We start from the raw sequence: 22346 nt of genomic DNA on the forward strand, positions 1-22346 counted from the left end.
CTTTCAGCACACATCTCGTAGACACACAAATGCCACCATCCAAAGAATTTAGGAGGTTCACGAGGGGACTCAATTCTCATTCAAAACCAGGGAAAAAAGGCAATGAAGTCAAATTACTGCATTGTGGGTTCTCGAAATACCTGATTCCTCCTCCCCGTGCGATTGGCAGAGGGCGACTTGCTGGGGGTCTTGGGGGAGGAGCTGGAACTGGCCAGCTCCGCCCCCCCGTTCGTTTGGCCTGCGTTCTTTACAGAACACATCGTGGAATTGGCAAGGCACCCCTCTCCTTCCTCTTCGACACCCTCTTCTTCCTCCTGTTGATCTCCCACCATCACCTTTTCTTTCACAGTCCCGCTCTCCCACTGCGGGACTCCGACATGGTCCGCCTCCCTCTGATGCTTTCCTGTAAGAATTCCGGAGTCAACCACAACAAGACATCCTCGGCATGGACTACGAGTTAACAAAAACAAGACGTGAGGGGACGGGCGTGCAGCTCTACCTCCCATCAGCAGGGGGCGCCCTGCAGAGACCTCCTTGCTCTGGTGAGAGGGTTCATAGCCGACGGCCACTGTAACACCATCGCTGCTGCCCTGGTCCTGTGGGGCGCTCTCCATGTCTGCGAAGGACAATACAAGCTCACGCGGGCCGAATGCTCCACGCAAGGAACCACAGAAGAAGAGCAGCGTGCAAACGTGGCACCTTAGCAGCAGTGCAGTCGGCGGGAACGGCGGAGTTAACCGCTGCCTAAACAAACCGTGTGAGTAAACAGCCCTCACACAGAGGCACTGAGCTTTGCTCTTGTGGAAGATCATTCACTAGAGTTAAGGGTGCAGCTTCAAAATCGAGCAGGAACGCGTCGTCCTCCCCACGTCTGGATCAAGGGCACCCATGAGCCCCGGAGCCAACGCGGCCCCGTCTCAGATTAGCCTCTTCCCCGGTGCGCCAAGGCCCCCCCCCCATCCCCAACAAGCATGCATTGTGGTATACTCCTCCATGATAGGGGCACTGACTAATAACCTTTGACCTGTTTATCCAGAGCTCACCGTCTCAGGCGAGTTATCTGTTCCAGAAAAGTTCAGCGACTTTTTTGTGGTCTTTATTGAGAGCGGAGGTTAAAGTCTGTAGGTTAACTCTGTAGTCCCCTCCCCCACCTCCCGCTCCTGTGAGCAGCTCTCCAGCTTCTGGGCTACGTTTGGTGGGCTGAGCAACTTCTGCTCCAAATGACATTTCTCCTCTTCACCTTCCCATATCTACTGTGCAGAGAATTGCTTAGAACTGCAGGACGTTAATCACTTGACCATAAGCAATATTCATTCTGTGGTTTTTGTCTGTGACTCATTTAAAGAGTGCGTGTGGGTGCGCACACGCACACACACACACACACACACACACACACACACACACACACACACACACAGAGCAGCTGATTTTAGAGTGATGGTGTAAAAGTGAGAAGCCGGTGGAGTTCGACGAGAGACTGACGCTCTGTGTGTCTGCCTCACACCTCAGCGGGGCCCGATCTGTCCGCTTCCTTTTCTAGCGCGTACCGCGCACGCCGGGTTCACGCTCCTGCTGGCGAATCTCACAGCAGCCGCTTACAACCTCCCGCAGTTTGCTCAAAGGACCAAGCGGGGGGGGGGGGGGGGGGGGGGCATGAGGGGACATTGCGGGGAGGACAACGGTGCTGGCCTCTGCTTCCGCAGATGCATGCTGGGACGTGGAGATGGGAAAGGTTCTTTGCCTTTGATATCTCTTGGTTTTGTCACTGGAGGTACCTGCTCTGATATTTGTTGGCTGTGCATAATTTAGACAGTGGTGCGCAAATCTCACTAGGCACTCCCAATAACGCTAAACCTGTACCTAAATCATCCTGTAGCCCCAATTAATGAAGATCTGACTGTAGTAAAACATGACTTGATTCGAGTTCAACCTTTTACTTTATTTGAAAGCATTAACTATTCAACTGCAGTGAGGTCTATTACTCAAATAGACCAGTAAGAAAGGCCACACACACACACACACACACACACACACACACAGTTTCCTTTCCACAAAAATGAAGCATGTCTTTACTTGTCTTGCACGCCGCACTGACAAGGAACAGCGAACAGAGTCTTTTTGTGTGTGTGTGTGACAACAGGTGTTGGAGACGGCACTGAAGAGGGGGACAGATGCAGGACAAGCCACGTCTCTTTGTCCTCTCCAGACAGGGAGCAGGCCAGTCAGCTGGAGTAATCTGACTCATTAGTGTGGGTGGGTGTTATTGGGTGGAGCACCAGGTCCCCCCCCAACGACCCCCCCCCCGCCAGGCTGACGTAGAGACGAAGCTGTTGGCGTCCCGCGGTGCGCCGCTGCCGTCCAGAGATCCGTCTCTTCGCCCGAGACACACAAGTCTTCTTGATTATTTATCAGAAGCCTGCAGACTAACCGGCCGTGCGCAGTCAGCGGAAACAGACGTGATCGAGCACGCGAGGTCGTTACAGGAGACGTCGCCACGACTTCTTTTCCGCACCGCTGATCTATCCGTGTCTGCTGAACTGGAGGGTTATTCTGGATGTGCGTGGGTGTGTTTGGGGCTTCTCTTACATTTGGGGAAGTAATAAAAATAATAGTAATAATAAAAACTACTATAGGCCTACTTCAAAAGACACCAAGCTTGTCAAGGTAGCCGAAGCAGCCGTTAGCCATCCTCCGTAATGTGGGGGGGGGGGAGAACAGAGGCACCTCTGGTGTGTAGCAGCTGTGGGAGACTGATACTAACAGCCAGGGGAGGGAGAGAGTGAGAGAGCGAGGGAGGGGGGAGGGGGAGAAGGAAGGAGAGAGGGGGGGGGGGGGGTGCGAGGGAGGCAGAGGCCCATCCCTTGAACAGCAGGGTGGGGCCTTCAAGTGAGAGAGGAAGGAGGGATGAAGCCTGCGTAAGAGAGAGCAGTGGAAAGAGAGAGAGAGAGAGAGAGAGATCAGCAACAAAGGGATCCCATGGTGTAGAGAGAGAGAGAGAGAGATGGTGAGATGAGTGGAGGAGACAGGGAGAGAGTTGTGGAAGACAGGCTGGTCTGAAGGGGCCGGGCCGTCTGCTGCCTGCTGAGTGAAATCGGCACACAGGCTGGAGAAAGGAACAGTCAGGGGGGGCTGGGCTCTGAATCAAAAGCAGGAAGTGGCTTAGAGAGCAGCTCTCTGCTCCTCTGTGTGTGTGTGTGTGTTGGCGTGCGAAATATAGCAGGGTATGATTTGCTCTGTGACCCCCCCCCCCCCCCCCCCCCCACCAAACAATCATCCTCAATTTAGAATGCAGGAGCGCGGGAGGAGGGCCGTCCGTGCTGCTCCTGCTGTGAGCGGTGGAAAGGCGAGCGGGCCTGCCACACCCACCCATTACACAACAAAACCGAGGAGCACCAGGCTCCCCAACACACGCCCCAAAGCCAGTCACGCGATCCCCCCCCCGGCCACCGCCTTAGCGCGTCCAAAAGGAAAAGCTACGGCCAACGTCGCAACCGGCCTGGACGCAGCACATACCCCTGAGGTACGCCGCTGCCGGCCGAGGGAAGGGAGTACGGGGTGGGGGGATTGATAGAGTGGGGGGATTAGAGGAGCTGGCGGTAAGATGAATTAATTAGTCACCAGGGCCTGAGCCAAGTGCAACAGATGCAGGGAACAGTTCTTCGCAAGATGGGCGGGGCCAAGGGAAAATCCGATGAGGGATGCAGGAGGAAACTGGGCTACTTTATTACAAAAGATGGGAGGAAAAGGAGAATTGTTGTTCTGCGGAGGCCTCAGATGGATACTGTGCAGACAAGCACCTCCAACTATGTCTCGAGCTGTCTGAGGTTTGCTGAAGGACAAAAGGATAGAATGTGGTGCTCTGACACCCACCCAACCTCCCCCACCCTTGAGAGTCAGCAGGACACGGAGAGAAAATACACAGACACTTTGGACACATCCTTTAAACTTCCCCAGGAGATGATGTCCGTCATATCGCAGAAAACACTCATACAATACCTCTCCTCCCCCTATTCCTCCTCTCCTCTCCTCTACCCTCCCCTCCCCTTCTTTAGAGCAGCTTTCATTCCGTTGCCTAAATGTTTTTTTAACACAAAGGAAGGGAAAGTCTTTCTCTCTCTCTCCCTCATAGGGAACTCGTGCATTTCCTGTTTGGTGTGGTGTAGGGAAGGTCTGTGGAATGCCTGAACCATTCTCCACCTCCTCTTCCTCAGCCCCGCCTCCCCGTCACTGTTGGTCTGTGATCTCGGCCGGTGAATTGTCCTCCATCCTACCAGCTCCACCCCCCAGACTCAGGCCTGCCCCTGAAACCCCCCCCCCCCCCCCCCCCTCCGATGCTCGTGCACACCGGTCACTCTTACCGGTGCTGAGTGCGGTGGGAATCCGAGAGGCAGTGGCGGTGAGCTTTGCTCACGCGGTGTGCGCCGAGAGCCGTGTGGAGCAGGGAGTGGTCTGGAATGCACAGTTGCCAAGCACCCGCAGACACGCACGCACACACGCACACACACACACAGCAGATCACTGGGCGATTGAGCAACACCTCGTGAACATCCACAGAGATAACTGTCAGACAGGTTGAGAGGCAGCACTCTCTGGAACTGCACGGTCCACAACGCAAGCTCGGGGAAAGTTGAGCGGCACCACCTTGGAGCCTGGATCAGGCCGTTAACTCTTACACGTGTGGAAACATCAAAGCAGACACGTGCATGCACACACTCGAGAGGGTCCGTCAGTAGTGTCAGGTGATTTTGGCATATTTACCCGTTTTGAGATCAAGGCTGAACACGCAGGCACTGACAGCGGGTGAGGGCACAGAGACGGCAGATCATACTGCAACAGAAACACACACACACACACACACCACCATCTTTTTACAAAAGAAAAAAATCAGAAAGACCTCGTCACGCTAACAAGCTGTTCTAGAGCTACACAGCACAACACAGACACAATGTGATGAATGTGATTTTATGATGATTACAGATCGGTAAGATTATTACGTTAGGCGGATCACGTCAGTCACACAGTTCCCCATGACACAGAACACAGTCACTGAGCTTGTATAAGGATTCATAATGCAAGTTCATAACACTGTAGACGTGAGGATTCCCCCAGGGCCGCTGTGGTTCCGGGTTCTACAGCCCCATCGCGGCCTATCCGAAAAAGGCAGAGAGAAAGAGTGACATCATCTCGATGCGCCATGGTTTTGTGGGGAGGTAACAGGAGAGCGCCGGCCCTAAGCGATCTTGGCCCTGTTGTTAAGGCCGTAAGCTGAGACTTCCTGCCACTGCAGAGCACATCAAAGGGGGGTGGGTTGCCGAGTTTCCTTTTCTGGAGGAGACGCTGGGTGTGCTCGGTGGGGGGGGGTCGTTTACGGGTGGGGTGGGAGAAGATGAAGTGATAGTGGAGAGGAAGGATAGATGGCGCAGGAGAGGGACGCGTGGGGGAGGTTGGCCACCGGGTGTGGCAGATGGATGAGATTAGGAGATTAGGGGTGGGGTAAGAGAGGCCTAATTCTGCCCCAATCCGACGTCAGGGCAGAGTGAAAGGAAACGCTCCGTCCGGTTCCTCTGCACTGAAACAGGCAGGTCTTCACCGTCAGCGGCGGGGCGCTTTGCTTCGGCCCCAACTCTAGAAGTTGCCGGTCTCCTGCACCACAGGGAGTGTGGATGAGTGGCAACAGCAAGTGTTGTGTTGGGGGAGGGGGGGGGGGGGGGGGGTAGTGCGGGCAGGTGCAGGCTTGGGGGGGTATCACGTTGCGCTGGCTGTACACTCCACCCAGCCACTGGATCGGTTACGGGGGGGGGGGTCTGAGGCTCAGTGGATTCAGAGTCTGCTGCAGGGGGAGGGGTGTGGGATACAGGGAAGGGAATCTGGCTGAACTGGCTTTACTGGCTTTCCTCTCCTCCTCTCCCACCTTTAATGCCTCGCTCCATCCTCTCCTCTCAGGGTTAATCTCCTCCTCCGCCCACCTCCCCTGCTCTGGATCTGGCTCCCTGCACATGTGCCCCGTTTGGGGGGTGTTGGGTTCCACCGAGCCCCTCTGCACAACAAATGAGCCCCAGCATGAAACCAGTGGTGGGATGAGGCAAAACTTGCACACATCACCCTCCCGCACCTCGGTGATCGGCTAAAGTGCTCGAATGAAGTGTGTTAAGACGCTTAGATAAGAAAGAGAAAGTGTGTGTATGTGTGAGAGAGAGAGAGAGAGAAGGAAAATCAACCAAAAGGGAAAAACGAAGAGCACAAGAGGGTGAATTTACACACAGGGCGGGTCGTCCCTAACAGACACAAGGCAGCGGGGGGAGGGGCTGCGGTGTGGGCCGCTCCTGGCAAAGCTGCACTCAGATGTCACTTCTAACAGGTGGCCCTGACACGACCTTTGGCCTCTTTCACATACAGCAGCCATGTTCTTCCTGGCTGCCTGGCTGAGGAGGTCCAGGACAGACCGGTGTGTGTGTGTGTGTGTGTGTGTGTGTGTGTGGGGCCCTCTCCTGCAGCTAGGACAGAGCGCTAGCCTCCTACACTGCTTGAGTGTCGACAGAAGGAAGAGTGTATGCTAGGTTTGCGTAAACTGTCTGGTCGCTCCTTGGTGATCCGCCAACATCTGCTCAAGCACTGGTTTCCAACTACTGAGTGTCGAGACGCCATAACTCCAGGAGTGTGTGTGTGTGTGTGTGTGTGTGTGTGTGTACGGCCATCGGCTCACGAGTGGAACGCGTCTGGCACAAGGGGCGTGTCCAGAGAGAACGGGAGCGAAACACTTCCCCCTTTCACCAGCAGCTGAGTGGGACACACCTGGATCACACACACACACACACACACACACACACACACACACACACACACACACACACACACACACACACACACACGTAGCTGCCATGCGCAGGCCAACACTGAACTCCCACCCACTTCTAGTCTGGAGCATTCCAGGCTATTTAAAACTCAGCCATGGCGCACACCTATCCCAGCATGCACTTCTGGTCATTATTTCATAACCGGCCCTGGGCTCTCTCGCTGGCTCCTCCCCCCTCGGGTGCACTGCGACCGCCCGTCAAGGAGAGTCGAGCCGCGGGTGTCAGTGGGCGTGGGCGCCGCCCCAGACGGACACCGCGTGGTGCTGGACGATGCTGTCGGGGTGTTGGGAACCGAAGGATTGGGCCAGAAAGCGTGTTTGGCAGCAGAGAGCATGTTTCCGATCAGAGTTACTGCAGAGCTCTCCGACTCTCTCCTGCAAGCTTCATCCCTCTCTCTCTCTCCCTCTCTCTCTCCCTCCCTCTCTCTCTCATGCTTGGATTCGCACTCTGTTCCTATTCAAGTCTTTATCTCCTGCTACAAACATTCTGTCAATCCCTTATTCACTCTCTCCTGCCACACACACACACACACACACGAACGCACACAGACCTTTTATCACTTTTTAATGTAATTTTAAACTTACACCATCAACAATGTTCTTATGCAGAGTGACTTACGACCATACGAGCAGTAGTAGGTAAGTGTGTTAGAACGAACACACAGTTTAGCAGGATGAATTCATAACCTTGAAAGCAAACAGTCTTATCCGTCTTATCCCTTAAGGTAGGGCAGACGTATCTTAGGGCAGAGAAACCTTGCAAAAGAAACCTTGCTATATCAAAAACATTACTGCCTGGGCTTAATAATACACTGAATATGACTGTCTCCAGTTCATCACCTACAGAGAGCAAACCAGCAGGCCTCGTGCACCAGCAAGCCTCGTGCACCAGCAAGCCTCGTGCACTGCCCTGCCAACCTCTTCTTTGCTGTTCAGCATAGGCCGCTTCCCACCAAATCACGGGGCCCACATCGGCAACGGGAGTGGCCGTCTGCTCCGCCCTCGTTCACAGACTGACCACGCCCCCATCCCAGCGCTTCTGAACGACACTGCACTGTTTACATGGCTGTGTGCAACCGATTATCCCCTGGAATTAGCAGGGGATCCTCGAAAGTGCTACCGGCACCAAAAATAATTTGGTCGCACACATCTCACACACACACACACACACACACACACACACACACACACACACACACACACACACACACACACACACACACGTAGATATGCAGGCACATGTTCACCATATGAAAGCCCACTGGAATAAGAGAGCACTGTGCCAGGGTAGGGTACCTCATTAGAAACACCCCCCACTGTACAAGGGGGCAGTTCATTCACTGTCCGGGGCCCCTCACGATGGTCCGCACGCCATTGCAAACACACCAACATGCCCTCACAGTGATATCCTACAGAGGTAAACCAGGAGCCGAGATCTTGGACTAGCTGCACTAGGATCGACGGCTCCCACGGCTGAATCAGCCCCCGGCCAAGGGTCGCTGGTCCTCTGGACTTTACTCTGGTGATGAGATTTAGGCAGGAACCCGACATGAGGAAACTAGCTGCAGCGGTGAAATCCGCACTGAAATCTCAGACCGCTGAGCTGCGTTCAAAGCTCGGCGATATGATTGGCCAGTCTATACTGTGTACAGGCAAATTATAAGCACTACACAGGCCATTATAACCAACTTATTAGTTTAACAAATGAAATCTCAGCGTTCAACTTAATATAACGGTTTACAGACAACGGGAAGGTTAAAAAGAGACCACTGAGCGTTCGTCTTCATGATGGACGCTGCCGTATTGCGAAGAAACTCTGTAGTAATTCACTTTGCTTTACTCAGCCGCTGAGTCATTTAAAGGTAAGCTAGCGGCTAACGTGCCCTGGCGTGAAGCCAAGTGGTGGATCCACCCGCGTGAGCGGCAGCAAACGTGCTTGTTAACTCGTAGCTTTGGTGTTTGCGTGTGGTGAGTAGCACCCTCCCGGTCGGCTGACCCCGGCTGGATGTGGAGGGTTACACTGCAATGGCAGGCTGAGAAAGGTCGAGGGGTCATTCCCAACTCAGGCCTCAGCACTTTGGAAACGTTCATTATAAACCGAATTTATCATAATTATTGTTGTTAACTCTACCACCCGCCAAAGATGGAACTTCACTGCCGGTCTCCACGGTAGCAGATGACGAAAAGATCTACCCGCATCACGTGACACCGAATTGTCCGTTTCGTTTATGCCACACCAGAGTCAGCATCGTTTGCTGGGATGTGTAGCAGTTCCACGGCTTTTATGCCTCTTTCGAGGCCTTTTTGGTTTCTCATGCCAAGCAGACTGGAAGAGTGTGGCCTGCACCCTCTGATAAGGGAGTTAATATTTACTGCAGTCCTGAGATGAACCAGGCCGTGAGCGAGCTGGTGTTGAACTTTGCCTGGGATCCACGCTTTTGTTTTCTCTGCGCTGCACCGGCTCGATCTACCAAAGCCGCTCCGCTCGCCGATATTCGCCCAGGTCCGGGAGCGGAGCAAAACCCTGATGTGTTATGGGCGAACCGCCCCGGTTCTCCGAGCACCGGGAGAGATGAGAGCACGCAAAATGTCTGCCCACAGTGCTGACCGCAGCGTCGATATATCGCCCCGTGTCCTATAGGCCTGCAGCTGGTAGTGGCTGTGCGTGTTGGCTTATGGGAAGGTGGGGGTTCGTGCCCCACACGTGACCCCACCTCGTGCCGCCTTGGGTCAGATCGTCCTTCTCCATATTCCACACCGAGCTGAGTGTATCCAAATTCCCTTCTCAGGGCCGCTGGTATGCGCAGGTCCAAACAAGACACGCAAAAACACACGCACCTTCAGGTCGGCGTCAAAGTGGAGCCCTACGGTTTTTAACCCCGCGCTGGGGGGATCTTTCAGCCGCTCAGGGCGGCATGAAGCAAGGAGCAGTGTCTGCTCTACAGCTGCAGAGCGACTGGCTGGTATCTCGTTGCTAGAGGAGGAAGCGGCATTTCTCTCAGCTCCCCTGAAAGGGCCCTGTGCCCGAGCCATTGTCTGCACCGCCGCGGGGCACTGCGCTAAGGCGGCTAGCAGACAAGGCTCAAATGATCCTCTGGGGATGAGGGCAGCAGATTAGCATTCACTGGCTAGCACGCCTGTTCATTTTTCTCTGAGTACATTTACCTCTTTGACCGAAAACAATCGGTGTTAAAGGAACAGGATGCGAAACCCCCGGGTTTTTGCGGACGCGAGCGTCTGAGGTAAGAAGGCCGACGTCCTCCGCCGATGCGGAGGGTCGACACGACACCGCGGCGGCGATGTGGCGCAATCTCTTTACGCAGATATGGATATGTAGATCAGCAGATTTCATTAATGAAATTCAGCCCAGCCACGTTAGTTGGAGCTTGGCGCCGGTTTCAAACTGCCTACCAAATGGTTTAAATTACTTATGTATGGATGTATGTATATATAAATAAATAAAATTCAAATGCATTCATCACATGGACAAACCGAAAATCTTCTCAGAGGTCTATGTTACTAGCAGAATTTTAATTTTTTTTGTAGTGTAGTGTTCAATTGAATCAGGACCCCAAGAACATATGTTCCAACTTGAGAAGAAGCTTTAATGTGCCAAGCAGCAGTACTTGGTCGGAAAACAAGTTAGCCCAGTTGATGAATTACTGTCCCTGTGCGAATAGGGAGGAATAATTCTGATGGCCTTATAATGGAAGTCTGATGTTTTGTTAATTGCATCCAAACATGTAAACGGACGTTGGAAGAGAGTTGGCATGAGCCGGACTGCCGCTGCTCGGCAACATCTGTTTCCCATCGCCCATCTCGCCTAGCGACACGGACGAGGATCTGGCCAATCGGCCAGGAGCCGTCTCTACACTTGTCTTTATATCCAGAGACGCACGCTGAATGACTCGTCGTCCAGTCGGGTCTGTTGGACGATGCAAGTTCACGGGCATCTAAATGTTGCACGAGTGTGTCTTCAAGTAGGTTTGAGGTTTAGGACTGTACTCCCAACACCTCCAATCTCACACTTGTCTAAGATACTGCTGGGCGATTTTTAAATGCAATTGTCATGATATTTTCTTGTCGAAGTATCATGATAAACGATAATATTGCATGGCAAGGCACACAGTCACTTCCGTTATGAAACACTCTAATACCTTTTGAAAACCTGATTTCAGAGGAATAATGTGTTAAACACAGTAAAACATTTTTAAGCTTAATTAGTTTAATTTCATTCCATTCATTTATTAGCAACTCAGCTCTCTTTTTCTAGGTCATGAGTCCCTATGAGTCAAAAGGACCGACTCACAAAAAACAATATTATGGTGGAAGATGGCACCCTTACTTACATTTATAGAATTTAGCTGATGCTGTTATCCAAAGTGACTTACAACTGTGACTAAGATTTTAAAAGTGAGGGCCTTATTCAGGTCCAACAGGGGTAACTTGGTGATGGGGCTTGAACCAGCAACCTTCCATTTACTAGTCAAGTGCGCTAACCACTGAGCTACCACTGCTGGAAAACCATTTCAACATTTAGCATGTTCCTCAGACAATATGTGCTAACAGTGTTTAGCTTGGTATTCATCTACTGTTTCACACACACGCAGCACTTTGTTTGTCAAAATGGGACTCTTTCAAAACCAAGCAATTATTGCAAGAGGCATGTCGTGTCATGGTTACAGTGGCATGGCAACCTTTTTTACCTTACAGCATACAGCAAATTTCCATAAAATGGCTACAATCTCATAATATGATCACTACTCCTAATGATCAGCCCTACTCCCTAATGATCAGCCCTACTACATAATATGATCACTGCTCCCAAACGATCAGCCCTACTCCCTAACGATCAGCACTTCTCCTAATGATCAGCCCTACTCCCTAATGATCAGCCCTACTCCCTAACGATCATCCCTACTCCCTAACGATCAGCCCTACTCCCTATTGATCAGCCCTACTTCCTAACAATCAGCCCTACTCCCTAACGATCATCCCTACTCCCTAACGTTCAGCCCTACTCCCTAACGTTCAGCCCTACTCCCTAACGTTCAGCCCTACTCCCTACTGATCATCCCTACTCCACACTGATCAGCCCTACTCCCTAACGATCCGCCCTGCTCCCTGATGACCCAAAGCCGACCCCCTGCCCCCTCCCCCTCCACAGCAGCTGCAGCTGACGCCGGCGTGCGTCCCGAGCCCTGTGGCTGCGTGAACCAGACGGGAGGCAAGGAGCACTAGAGAACACAGACTGCCACTTCAGGAGGAACAGGTTCTGCTCAGGCCTGTCCTCCTCCCCCACCTTTCACCACACACTTTCTCTCCCTCTCCACTTCCACCTCCCTCTCTCTATCTCTCCCTCTCTCTCCACTCTCCACCCCCCTGCCACCTCCGTCTCTCCAACACGGCCTTTCCTTCCCCTCAAGTCTGCGTTTCACAGACCCTGCACGACGGCCTTCACGACCGCGGCCGCAGGAACTGTGAAGAGTTAATGATTCATTCTTATGAACACGAGGGAGCTGCTGTGTTTGTGGGAACACCCAAGCTTCCATGCTTGAGTCAGCACCTGTGAACTGTCAGAACGACTTCGGCACACTTACTGGGAACGCACGCAATCGGCCACAACAAAAACGACACCGCACTCTGCAGCATTTTGTTTGTGTACTTAAACTGTAGCTGGTAATGTCTGGCTACGAAGCGCTACGCATACCTCTAAAAAACAAAACTTAACTAACAACTAAGCCATGAAGAAAAGCGAGGTGGAACTAGTCAACGCTATCCCATGAACACAATGCTCCACTCGAGCCTGTTTATTATTAGAAATGTTTCATTATGCAGGGAGAGGCTCAGAGGACAGTCGAATTTAGCAGCGGCGGCTAACTGTGTGAGGAGCGGCGGCTAACTGTGTGAGGAGCGGACGGGTCAGCATCCTCCCTCTGGTCAGCCCCTAAGAGCCGTCACAAATCCACAGGCCGTTGCGTCAGCGGTCAGGGCTCGGGCTGAGAGCGAGGCCCTTCAGAGCGGAGTGGGATCTTCCTTCACACACACACACACACACGCGCAAACACACCACCCTCCCCATACTGAGCAAACACAGCAAGAGAAATTAAGTGTTTTAAGCCGGTGGTGAGAGACTAGAGATGTTTACAGCTTGGTTTCAGATCGAACGGCCGGCCCTTTAACAGGCGTTTTACGTTTGCAGAAGGAGGTTACTGTAGCCATTGTTTCTCACTTCCTTTGTTCACACACTGCTTTATTTCCTGTTATCCTTCTCCCATCTTACCGAGTCTCGTGCCTGTCGGCATGCTTTGCCATTTCTTTCGAGGAAGACACTGCAAGTCACGCGTCTACGCAAACAAACGTGGGCTACATCTGTCCGTCTGCATCGCACGCATTTCTGCGTTTTCACGTGTTACCGACACACAATATGAAAAGCAATATACCGAGGTTTCTTCAACTGAACGATCCGTTAGCATGTAGCCAACGTTAGCGTGTTCTTAGAGCGCAAGGAGCCACGTGCCGCACACTTAGCTAGCTAACGGAAAGGCAAAGCTTAGTCTAGGCCACGGGAGTACGATAGTTAATTAAACGTAAGCACTTCTATTCTTCAGGATTACACAACCAAAAAATGCGAGGAACAGCAGCTTTGAGAGAAGTTTGAAGTCCTGCTCTCCACGCTGGCCTGCCCTCCTTCCCAGGTGCTGAGCCTGGGCGTACAGCACAGCTCCTAACCTGCTCTCCAATCCCCTTCCAGGGCCAGGGAACTTAATCTTATCTAAAATAGACAGGTTAAAAATAGCGGCCGACCGAAACAGGATGCCCATCTCTACCCTGAGCCAGAGAGATCATCACCCATCACTAGTAGGGAAGGCACCGTGGTAACCAGATTATTCCCGTCGCTCCATCCAATCCTGGGTTTCTTAACCAGTCAGTCCTGGATACGAGCTGCATAATCACCTTGGCTGTGAGATTTTGCAATCATAGTTTAAGCTTCTAATCGTAGTGCAATCGTAGTTTTAAGCTTAAGTTAATCGTAGTTAAACAGCCAATGCTGACTTATTTTGTTTTTCTTTAACACATAAGGCAGAACTAGAATTGTAGGTTGGAAATACGTACACAAAAACACAACAAAAACTGAGGTTTAATGCAACTGGGATGAAAATACAATCATTATCATGTCCAGCAGATCAGATGAATCTTGCAGTGGGAAACGGTTTACCTCCCATGAGCTAAGAAACAGAATAATGTTCGGGGCAACCCAACATCCACCACGCCTAGTTAGGACCTACCACCCCATTCAGACGCAACGTCCAGTCACGCGTGGTGCAAATGCAATTTTATGCAGATATTTTCCTGCATTAGAACCTGTCTGGCATGCAAACGAAAAAATAATTCTGGGTCAAAAGGAATTTCGCTGGAGGATGCAAGACAGGTCCAGACGACTGAGAAAGGTCAAACAAGCAATGGCATAAAACACAACATCAGAGTTATTTTAAATCGTTGTAGATGGACGCTGGCTTGCTGGCCCGATGCCTGACTAACTCCACTGAGGTTCTGTTCTGGGGCAGCCTATGGGAATGCTTTATGACTGCAGACTGTGGAACAAGCCAGAAATGACCACTGCGATGTTTTGTGGACTCACAGTCTATGGGAAGCGAAGGGCTGCAGCCACCGTTGTGTAGTAACCGTGATGCTAACGATTACTAGACAACACGGTCACGTTTTGAAATGCTTGTATCGTGGGCTGTAGCTACATCATAGGTGGATCTGGGTGAGTTCACACTCTTAAAATCAGGACTTGGCCTTCATATGACAAAGGTGCGTAACTGTGTAAAAAAAACTGAAATGAGACCCAGACTCGGGGGCATCCGTGTCAGTACGGAGGCTCTGGGTCTCAGAGAGGCCAGTGTCCTTGGGCCCCTGTTGCCGCCCTAGTGGAGGGCACTGGCAATTACATCGCAGGCTGCTGGGTGTGCACTCCCTCAGCTGACTGTTTTGAGACTCTCCTAGTTTCTCACATCTGATTTGCGAAAAAGGAAAAAGTATCCCACCCCACATCGACTGCTGTGGCAGACTTTGCAATAGGACACAAGACAGAGGAAGTACCGTAGAGTTCAGAGCCCTTCTATTCAGCCTACATAGCAAAACAGGCATTGTTAATGTATTATTAAAGAATGAATGTGTATCTAACCAGAGAATCCAGGGTTCATATGATCAAGTTATAGCAGGTCGAAAAGTCACAAATATCCCATCACCATTAGCACGTCTTTCGGGAGCTTTACGACTTTACCTGCGAGTTGTGCATTTAAAAACTCACAAAGTCAACAAATCTGCTGGTGGGTGGTGGAGTTGGAGTTTAGTCCGTGGATGGTGATGCATCTGCAGGCCTCCTTGAGAAGAGTGTAGAATTTCGTAATGGAATGTGAACTGCTCATCCGGATATGCTGTTTCTGACTCTCCAAAGAGAACGATAATAAGATGGGAGGAGGGTTCAGACGATCCTCGCATCAGACGTGATGCCTGCCCAGCCAAAATAGTTAGTGTGGCACTTCGCCACGTTGCTTAAACTTTTCGAAGTCGTCTCAGCTGAAACCAGCAACCATTTCTTCGCGACTGCCTCGAATATTCGACTCGAGCCCACATCATTTCGAACTCGTTTCTCTCACCTCGCGAACAGTCGACAGTACCGACTTCCTCTTTCAAACTTATGACATTCCCAGTCGAATAGCCGCATAATACACGCTAAAAACACCGCAATCCAGCACGAACCATCACAGTCTGGTGATGTAGTGCCATTTCACAACACGAAAATAATCGACAAACGAAACACAAGTTTCAAATGTCCTGACAAGGTCACAATGTAAAGGGAAGCGTGCTCGAGCCGCACGCGACCATTCCGACCAAAGTGCGAAGATGTGGATGCGCGATGAAACATTAACTTTTTTTGCACGTATCATTCAACGAAAAAAGAAAAACGACAAGAAACTCGAGCCCCGGAAAAAAAACCGTGACAACATACTGCACGCAACTGATGTCCGTCCTAATTCAACAGGTAGGCGAGCCGAATGCGTGCGCGCGAGGCGGCCGAATTCCTGCACGCGCTCGGTCTTCGGATGAGAGAACGAAACTAGGAAGAGAAGGACAAAAAAAATGTCCAACATCATCTCCGCGTCTCGGGCCTCCCAAACTTATTTTTTCCGCCCCCAGCCCCCTCAGTAAAAGTTAGCCTCGACATAAGCGACGTCGTGAGCTAAACGCAGCGCATCATTTGAGAACTTTACAAAGTTACTGGTGAAATACTTACGTGTGAGTCCGCCAGCGCCGGGCAGCCTGCGCACACACATAGTGATGATGATGGTGAAAAGATGATGGACTTTGAAGGGGGGGGGGGAGAAAAAAAAAACGCAAACTTGTTCCGGAGAGCGACCAAAATGGCGTTTTAGAGGATGTGCAAAGTTCGTCAACTAAGTGTTTTGCATCACTCCCTCTCTAAAATGTCTAGAGGAGTGAAAACCATCGAGAGAAACGACGAAGCGGAGTGAGAAAAGTGACTTTTCTCCCTTTTTTCGTCCAAGTAGGCTCCAAAGCGCTGCGGAGTAAAGCTGATCAGTGGAGGCATCACGTGCTCCTCCTGGTCTCCTAGTCTCCAAGGGGACGTGTCACAGTGAGGCTGCTGGGCTGAGCATCTCCACGGGAGGGGTCTGTCCGGAGGGGGTGCAAAACTTCAACTTCACCATCCCACCCCGCCACCACTCCCATATGATAGTTTAAGGGGGGGAAATTGCAGTTATTTTATATATATATATATGTTGAGGGAGGTAGATGGAGTGGTAACTTTAATTGAATGTATGAATGTACCAGGGCTCTGGCCCATTTGGGTTTGGACGCATTTTACGTTTCTTTCCGTCGCATATAAGCAGTGAAAAGGGGCTGTTCCGTGTTTAGGATGAATTTCAGTTGCAGAGAGGGCCTAGAAGCGAAAGCGTGCAGATAAAAGATGCATTTTGATGCATTTAAAAATGAGAAAATTAAGTGAAAGTAACGGGTTATAAGAAGGATCTTCATTGATTATTTTAGCTGCTGTTGGCCATCACGAGACACTATTACCTGATCGCCGTGCATAGTTCAGACATTCAGACATTATCTGAAGCTGGACTTCACTGATTGTGCTTAAACTACCGGTAAAAAAGTAAATGATCCATAATCTCAGCCAGAATATTCAGCCTTGTCCTTCACCATTTAAGTTTTATATAAGTTTGCCATGAAGACTAAAACGTATTTATTTATTTCTGTAAATAAATTCTGTAAAAAAATATTTCTGTTTTCCCCAATGTTTAGCTATAAGCAATTCCCAGCATAGTCAATGATTTCTGACACTGTCATCACTAACGCAAATCTAACGCAAGGGGTTTGAACACCTTCGTGTTTTTTGACGTGTGTGAAGCCTAGAGCCACGTATCACCTCCCAGCCTATCAACGATGTTCAGCGCCTCAACACGCTCACATGAGCACACTGAGCTCCCAGTTCTTACAGGCTACAGGGGGGATCTTGAAACTAAAGAGCCCGATAGACCCCTGTTTCCCTGTTGCAAGGTTCCTTAGTGTAATGTAATTAAATCAATAGCCACATAATATATATTTAGAACATAAATATCTGCTTCCAGAAGCTCTAACTGCAAACGTTGATGCAAAGTCTATTTCATTGTTTCATTTTGCTACATCTGATCTCTGAGAAACATAGAAAATGGTTAGATCTTATACAAAATGGTGTCACAAATTAATAAGCAGTTCTGAATGCATCAGAGGTAAAGGCACAAGATGAGATTTTGTGGTTCCTTTCCTAAACCTTCAAAATACAGTACAGAGAAGTGTTAGTGGGCCTGCTTGGCCTGTGAATCTTCATCTGTTCCACTTGTCTTCCATGTGCGGTAGGCCATATTTGCAGTGGCATGTTAAAAGCCAAGCAGTGAGCCATCTAATTCTAATAAAGCCAGCTGGCTTGCCCAGCACCCAATACTTCTGTGGTGTGGACTAATGCTGTATCTGGGGGTCGTAAAGAACTGTAGCATTATTTTGACATTTGGACTCTGCTATGATTTTGGTAGTTCTCAGCAATATGTTTGTAACGTGTTACATGCAAAAGCATAAATAAGTGATTTCTTATGTCTTTACATACACTTTCCTGTAGTCTTACGTCATTTACAGAGGAATTAACGTATGAACATGCTAGTACATGCATTTGAGGACTTTATTGAAATACAGATCTGAGTTCTCCCCTTAAAGCCTTTTTTTAATTGAAGTGAAATGCGGAACTCTGTGTAAGAATAAATAACAAACAGTGAATAATAGTGAACTGTAGTGGAAACACTGAAGATGCAACAGGTCCCAGCATGTGTGAGCGTGAGGGTGAGTGTGAGCATGTGTGAACGTGAGTGTAAACTGCCACTAGAGTGCAGTCTCTCCATCTCCAGTGCCCTTACATAACCATACAAATGCGACCTTGTGTTAGCACACGAAGAAATGTCTTTGACCCACAGTGGACTAAATTATTACCTCTGACATACACTTTTCTTTTTTGATAAGTATTTCACGATTAGTGCTTGAGTTGTTACACAAGTTTGTTTTTTTTTTTTTTTTTTTTTTTTTTGCAAATGGCACCTGCGTATGATGACATGGATAAATATTATATATAGATAATTCTTGGCCAAGCAAAATCCAGTGACCTTTGGATAAATATATAGTGGCGTCTGTATGGATGTTGACAACTATAGTTCCATAGATTAGAGAGACAACAGAAAAAAAAAAACATGTGTGAAGATATGCACATATACGGCTGTCAGCTTTTGTACTGGCATAGAGAAAATATACATTTAAAAGACACATACTTTGTCATTTTTTAAGATCTGCAATGAAATATTAATAATGCAGCAGTGTGTATAAATTGCTTGGAAATGCTGCCATCTCGTGGCTAAACTGCGCCACTACCGGACACATATCTCAGACTTTCTTCCTCATTCCTGTCCAAGAACTCATTTTGAGAAACAGCCTCGTATTTCTGATTTACAAGACTTTGATAAACGTCACGTCTCTTTTTGTATTAATTTTAATTTTCAACTGTTATACGGCTCATTCCTGAAAGAGCCCCCCCCCCCCACCCCACCCCGGCAAATCTTATTAGTATAAAGGTTTGAGGTGGGTTATGTTCTTACATACCTATCAATTCCTCCACCAGCCCTCTGTCAGTTGCTGTGTACTGTGGGCTGTGGGGAAATAGGATGTGGGCTAACATCTTTCTTTGACTCATGAACGCATTACCGTACTTTCTCGTCTTTTAGCTCTCCTTTTCAAAAGATTCCCAAAGAAAACGATTGCTGACCCCGAGTGCCCTAAAAGGCTCGTAGAACTGAAGCAGTTACTATGGACCAATCTTTAGGCCTACACAGTGAAAAAAAATCATTTTAATCATTAAAAATGAGAATGAAGACCGTATCAACTGTACGATCAGCAATGAGCACTCCAGAAAAATTAATGTAAAAGTTAATTAGTGAAATTAATATAACTGCAATTACTGTTAAGTTTTTTTCATTGACATTATTTTTTCCGCTAAAGGTTTATTAATGTAATTCTTCAAAACACCCTGATCAAAATAGGAAAAAGAAATAAATAAACATGCAAACGTTAAATAAATTAGTTAAATTAATTAAAGAAAGCTTGTAATATGAGCAGACGGTCTTTTGTAGGGCCTCCCGTGGCGATCCACACCTGGCGATCCACACCTGCGACCACAGCCACGCCCACCAGGAATCCCCACGCGCCAGGGATCTGTCCGGCTGCAGCGAGGGTTGTCCAGGCACCGATGTCTTCCGGATAGAGGAAAGAGGAGACCTGCTGATAGGAAGACGACAGTATTTCAGCAATTAAAAAATAAAAGAACAGATGATACATTGTGCCATATGAGAAATATTATTGAATTAATAGCTGGTTGACGTTAGTGGCTGAGACAGGGTACAGGCAATGCAGGATATATATGAGTTTAAACACTCCACGGTCTGTCTTATGAAGCGATATGAACTATATGCTACAAAAGCAGTTGATGAAATGTGTGTCTGTCCTGGTGAAATAGCTCCACCTTCTGTCTGTTATGCATTACTCACTCTCTCCGTTTCTGCCATCCCAGAAAGATCGATTTTCACTCGGTTTCCCCTCCCACTCCCAAGTCATTGCCTGTTTAAAAGGAAAATGGGTCGTCCACGTTAATCCTCTTCCTCTGAGAGCAGAGGTGATGAAGGGTCCGACGTCGGGAGGGGGGGGGGGGGTGGGGGGGGGGTGGCACGTACACTCTCCAACACCCTCAAACATCTCCTTTCCCAGGATCAATAAACAGACTGTAACATTAAGAAAACAGACCAGGGAGACTTTATCATCGTCTTAAATATGATGCCATTGACCTTTGACCTTTGGCCTTCCATTGGAAGCTGTCCAGCTAAACAACATGAATGATAACAGACCTCTATCTGAAATAACCTGTTTCCCTGGAAACCTTGTACACTTCAAAGCAATGCCCACTACCTCTGCATCATTTTAGACATTACACTGTAGTTCTTCATAAACATACACAAATCCGAAGAAGACAGAAGATTGCATGATGTTTATTGCTGTAAAATAGTATATTTTTCATTAAATGCTAACATGTAAAAAAAAGTTGAACATGCCCTACAGATTTAATGTCACATCTGAACAAATTAGCCTGTTATACAAATGTTAAATCGGACATCTTGTGTCAACATGTCAACATGGTAATGTTCAATTACATTTAGGGCATTTAGCAGACACTCTTATCCAGAGCGACTTACAAGTGCGAGATAATTAACAATGAGGGTCACAAACAAGAGACGTTGCAGGTCTCAAGGCATTAAACTACATTTGTGGGTGTCAGTAGCGTTTCACAGTTCAGGAACTACAGTGTAGTTTCTGAGAGTTTATAAGGTTCAGGTATAAGAAGGTGAAGTTTCACCTTGTGACAAGCATGTGCTGTTTCTCTGTTATAAAGTTGTAATGTCGGTTATACAGAAGTCAATGCATATAACATAATATGAACATCTTTCTTTCATGCTACTTTCATGATTTTAAATGTTCAAGATGTTTTTGAAGATGGGCATCAATGCTTCAAATACAGTATTACAGGCTTAGGCACATGGTTATTATAGGAAAGGGAAACATCTCTTGATGGGCCCTCAAATCGTGAGATGGAAATCACATTACTACCACATGCAGCTCAGATTTCATGTTACCTTGAATAGGGCACTGTAAAGGTCATCTCTTCAGGTCACGAATAGCACACTTGACAAAAAAATGAAGCATGAACAATATGAAGATAAGATTATGCCTTATTAATATTTTACATGCATTCTACGTTGTTATGTGATTTACGCTATATTATCTTCAATTAAACCAGATCCTGTGTTGTTACAGACGTGCTGGGGTATAAAAATTGGGATCAGAGGTAAATTTAGCACCTGGTGGTTTGTCTTATTAATCTGGTAGCTAAATAGACTTTAGTCTTATTTAGTAAATAGACTTTAATAGACACAAACTCTATACCAAATACAGACTGAAAAAGCTGTGTCATTGTTTATGGTAAAAATGAAGTGTATTAATTTCATGCAGCAGTATGAGGATTTAATCCTGAGTTATTTACCTTCTGTCTCATTCTCTCTGTTTCATCCCAGTGCCTTTACGTCAGGGTGATATGTGAGACGCTGTTTACGGGGGTGAACAGTGTTACTCTGCTCACTCGGCCTCAGAGAAAACACGATCAATTACACCCAAGTGTTGGATGACAGGGAAGGCCTCCAGATCTGTTTGTAAATGTGTGTGTGTATGTGTTTGTGTGTGTGTGTGTTTATGGGAATCCTGCTTATCAGCAGTAAGGACAAAATACCTCTCTCATGTGAAATAACACATTTTATTTTGCTTTATCTTATTTACAATATTTTTACAGAAGTATAGTACTAAATGTAACACTGGAATATGCAATTGCCTAAATTAGTATCACAAACTAAAAGAAAAAAATGTTTGCCTGAAGAAATATAAATATCAAAATATAACATGAATATTTGCATTCGTGGATAACACAATGTGAAATTAATTCTGTGCAAGAGGCTATACAAATCTGCACTTTAAATATTGGGGTGCTAGAAATTGATCATCCTTTCCTATCGGTCACACCTCCATGAAACACTCACCAGATCGGCAACAAGTAGCATATTGCTGTGCATTTCCAAAGACCATGTGAACCCATATGTGCAGACGCTTTGATGGTCAACCATCTTCTGCTATGGAAATTGTGAAGTGGCAGGAGATGTTAAAACATGTTATAAAGTTGAGTAATAGACTTAGCAAGGACTTAGCTGGAATTGCTACAACCTACAGCTGATAACACAAGAATAGTGTATTTTAATCTACATTTTGCACAAACCTAAAATAGTGAAAA

The 22346-nt window shown here is 48.3% G+C and overlaps 1 protein-coding gene and 1 long non-coding RNA gene across 2 annotated transcripts; both read right to left on the reverse strand.

The window, feature by feature from the left end:
• Window positions 1-113: 113 nt before the first annotated feature.
• On the reverse strand, window positions 114-16119 carry LOC143496532 (uncharacterized). The gene is made up of 4 exons (XM_076992702.1): window positions 15144-16119; window positions 4759-4827; window positions 500-616; window positions 114-403 (listed from the first exon to the last, which is right to left on the reverse strand). The coding sequence occupies exons 3-4, from the start codon at window positions 612-614 to the stop codon at window positions 114-116; spliced, it is 405 nt and encodes a 134-aa protein (XP_076848817.1). The 5' UTR covers window positions 615-616; window positions 4759-4827; window positions 15144-16119.
• A 3319-nt stretch (window positions 16120-19438) lies between these two features.
• On the reverse strand, window positions 19439-21638 carry LOC143496512 (uncharacterized). The gene is made up of 4 exons (XR_013125621.1): window positions 21552-21638; window positions 21145-21193; window positions 20008-20077; window positions 19439-19741 (listed from the first exon to the last, which is right to left on the reverse strand). It is a non-coding gene; the product is annotated as an uncharacterized LOC143496512 (long non-coding RNA).
• Window positions 21639-22346: the final 708 nt, after the last annotated feature.

This window comes from Brachyhypopomus gauderio, unplaced genomic scaffold, assembly GCF_052324685.1.
Source record: "Brachyhypopomus gauderio isolate BG-103 unplaced genomic scaffold, BGAUD_0.2 sc96, whole genome shotgun sequence".
NCBI lineage: Eukaryota > Metazoa > Chordata > Actinopteri > Gymnotiformes > Hypopomidae > Brachyhypopomus > Brachyhypopomus gauderio.

What these genes read in the sequence shown, in the direction of transcription:
- LOC143496532 (XM_076992702.1), bottom strand. Translation starts at nt 614, where the DNA reads ATGGAGAGCGCCCCACAGGACCAGGGCAGCAGCGATGGTGTTACAGTG. An exon ending in GCGCCCCCTGCTGATGGGAG is followed by an intron (nt 404 to 499) that starts GTAGAGCTGCAC and finishes GAATTCTTACAG; the next exon opens with GAAAGCATCAGAGGGAGGCG.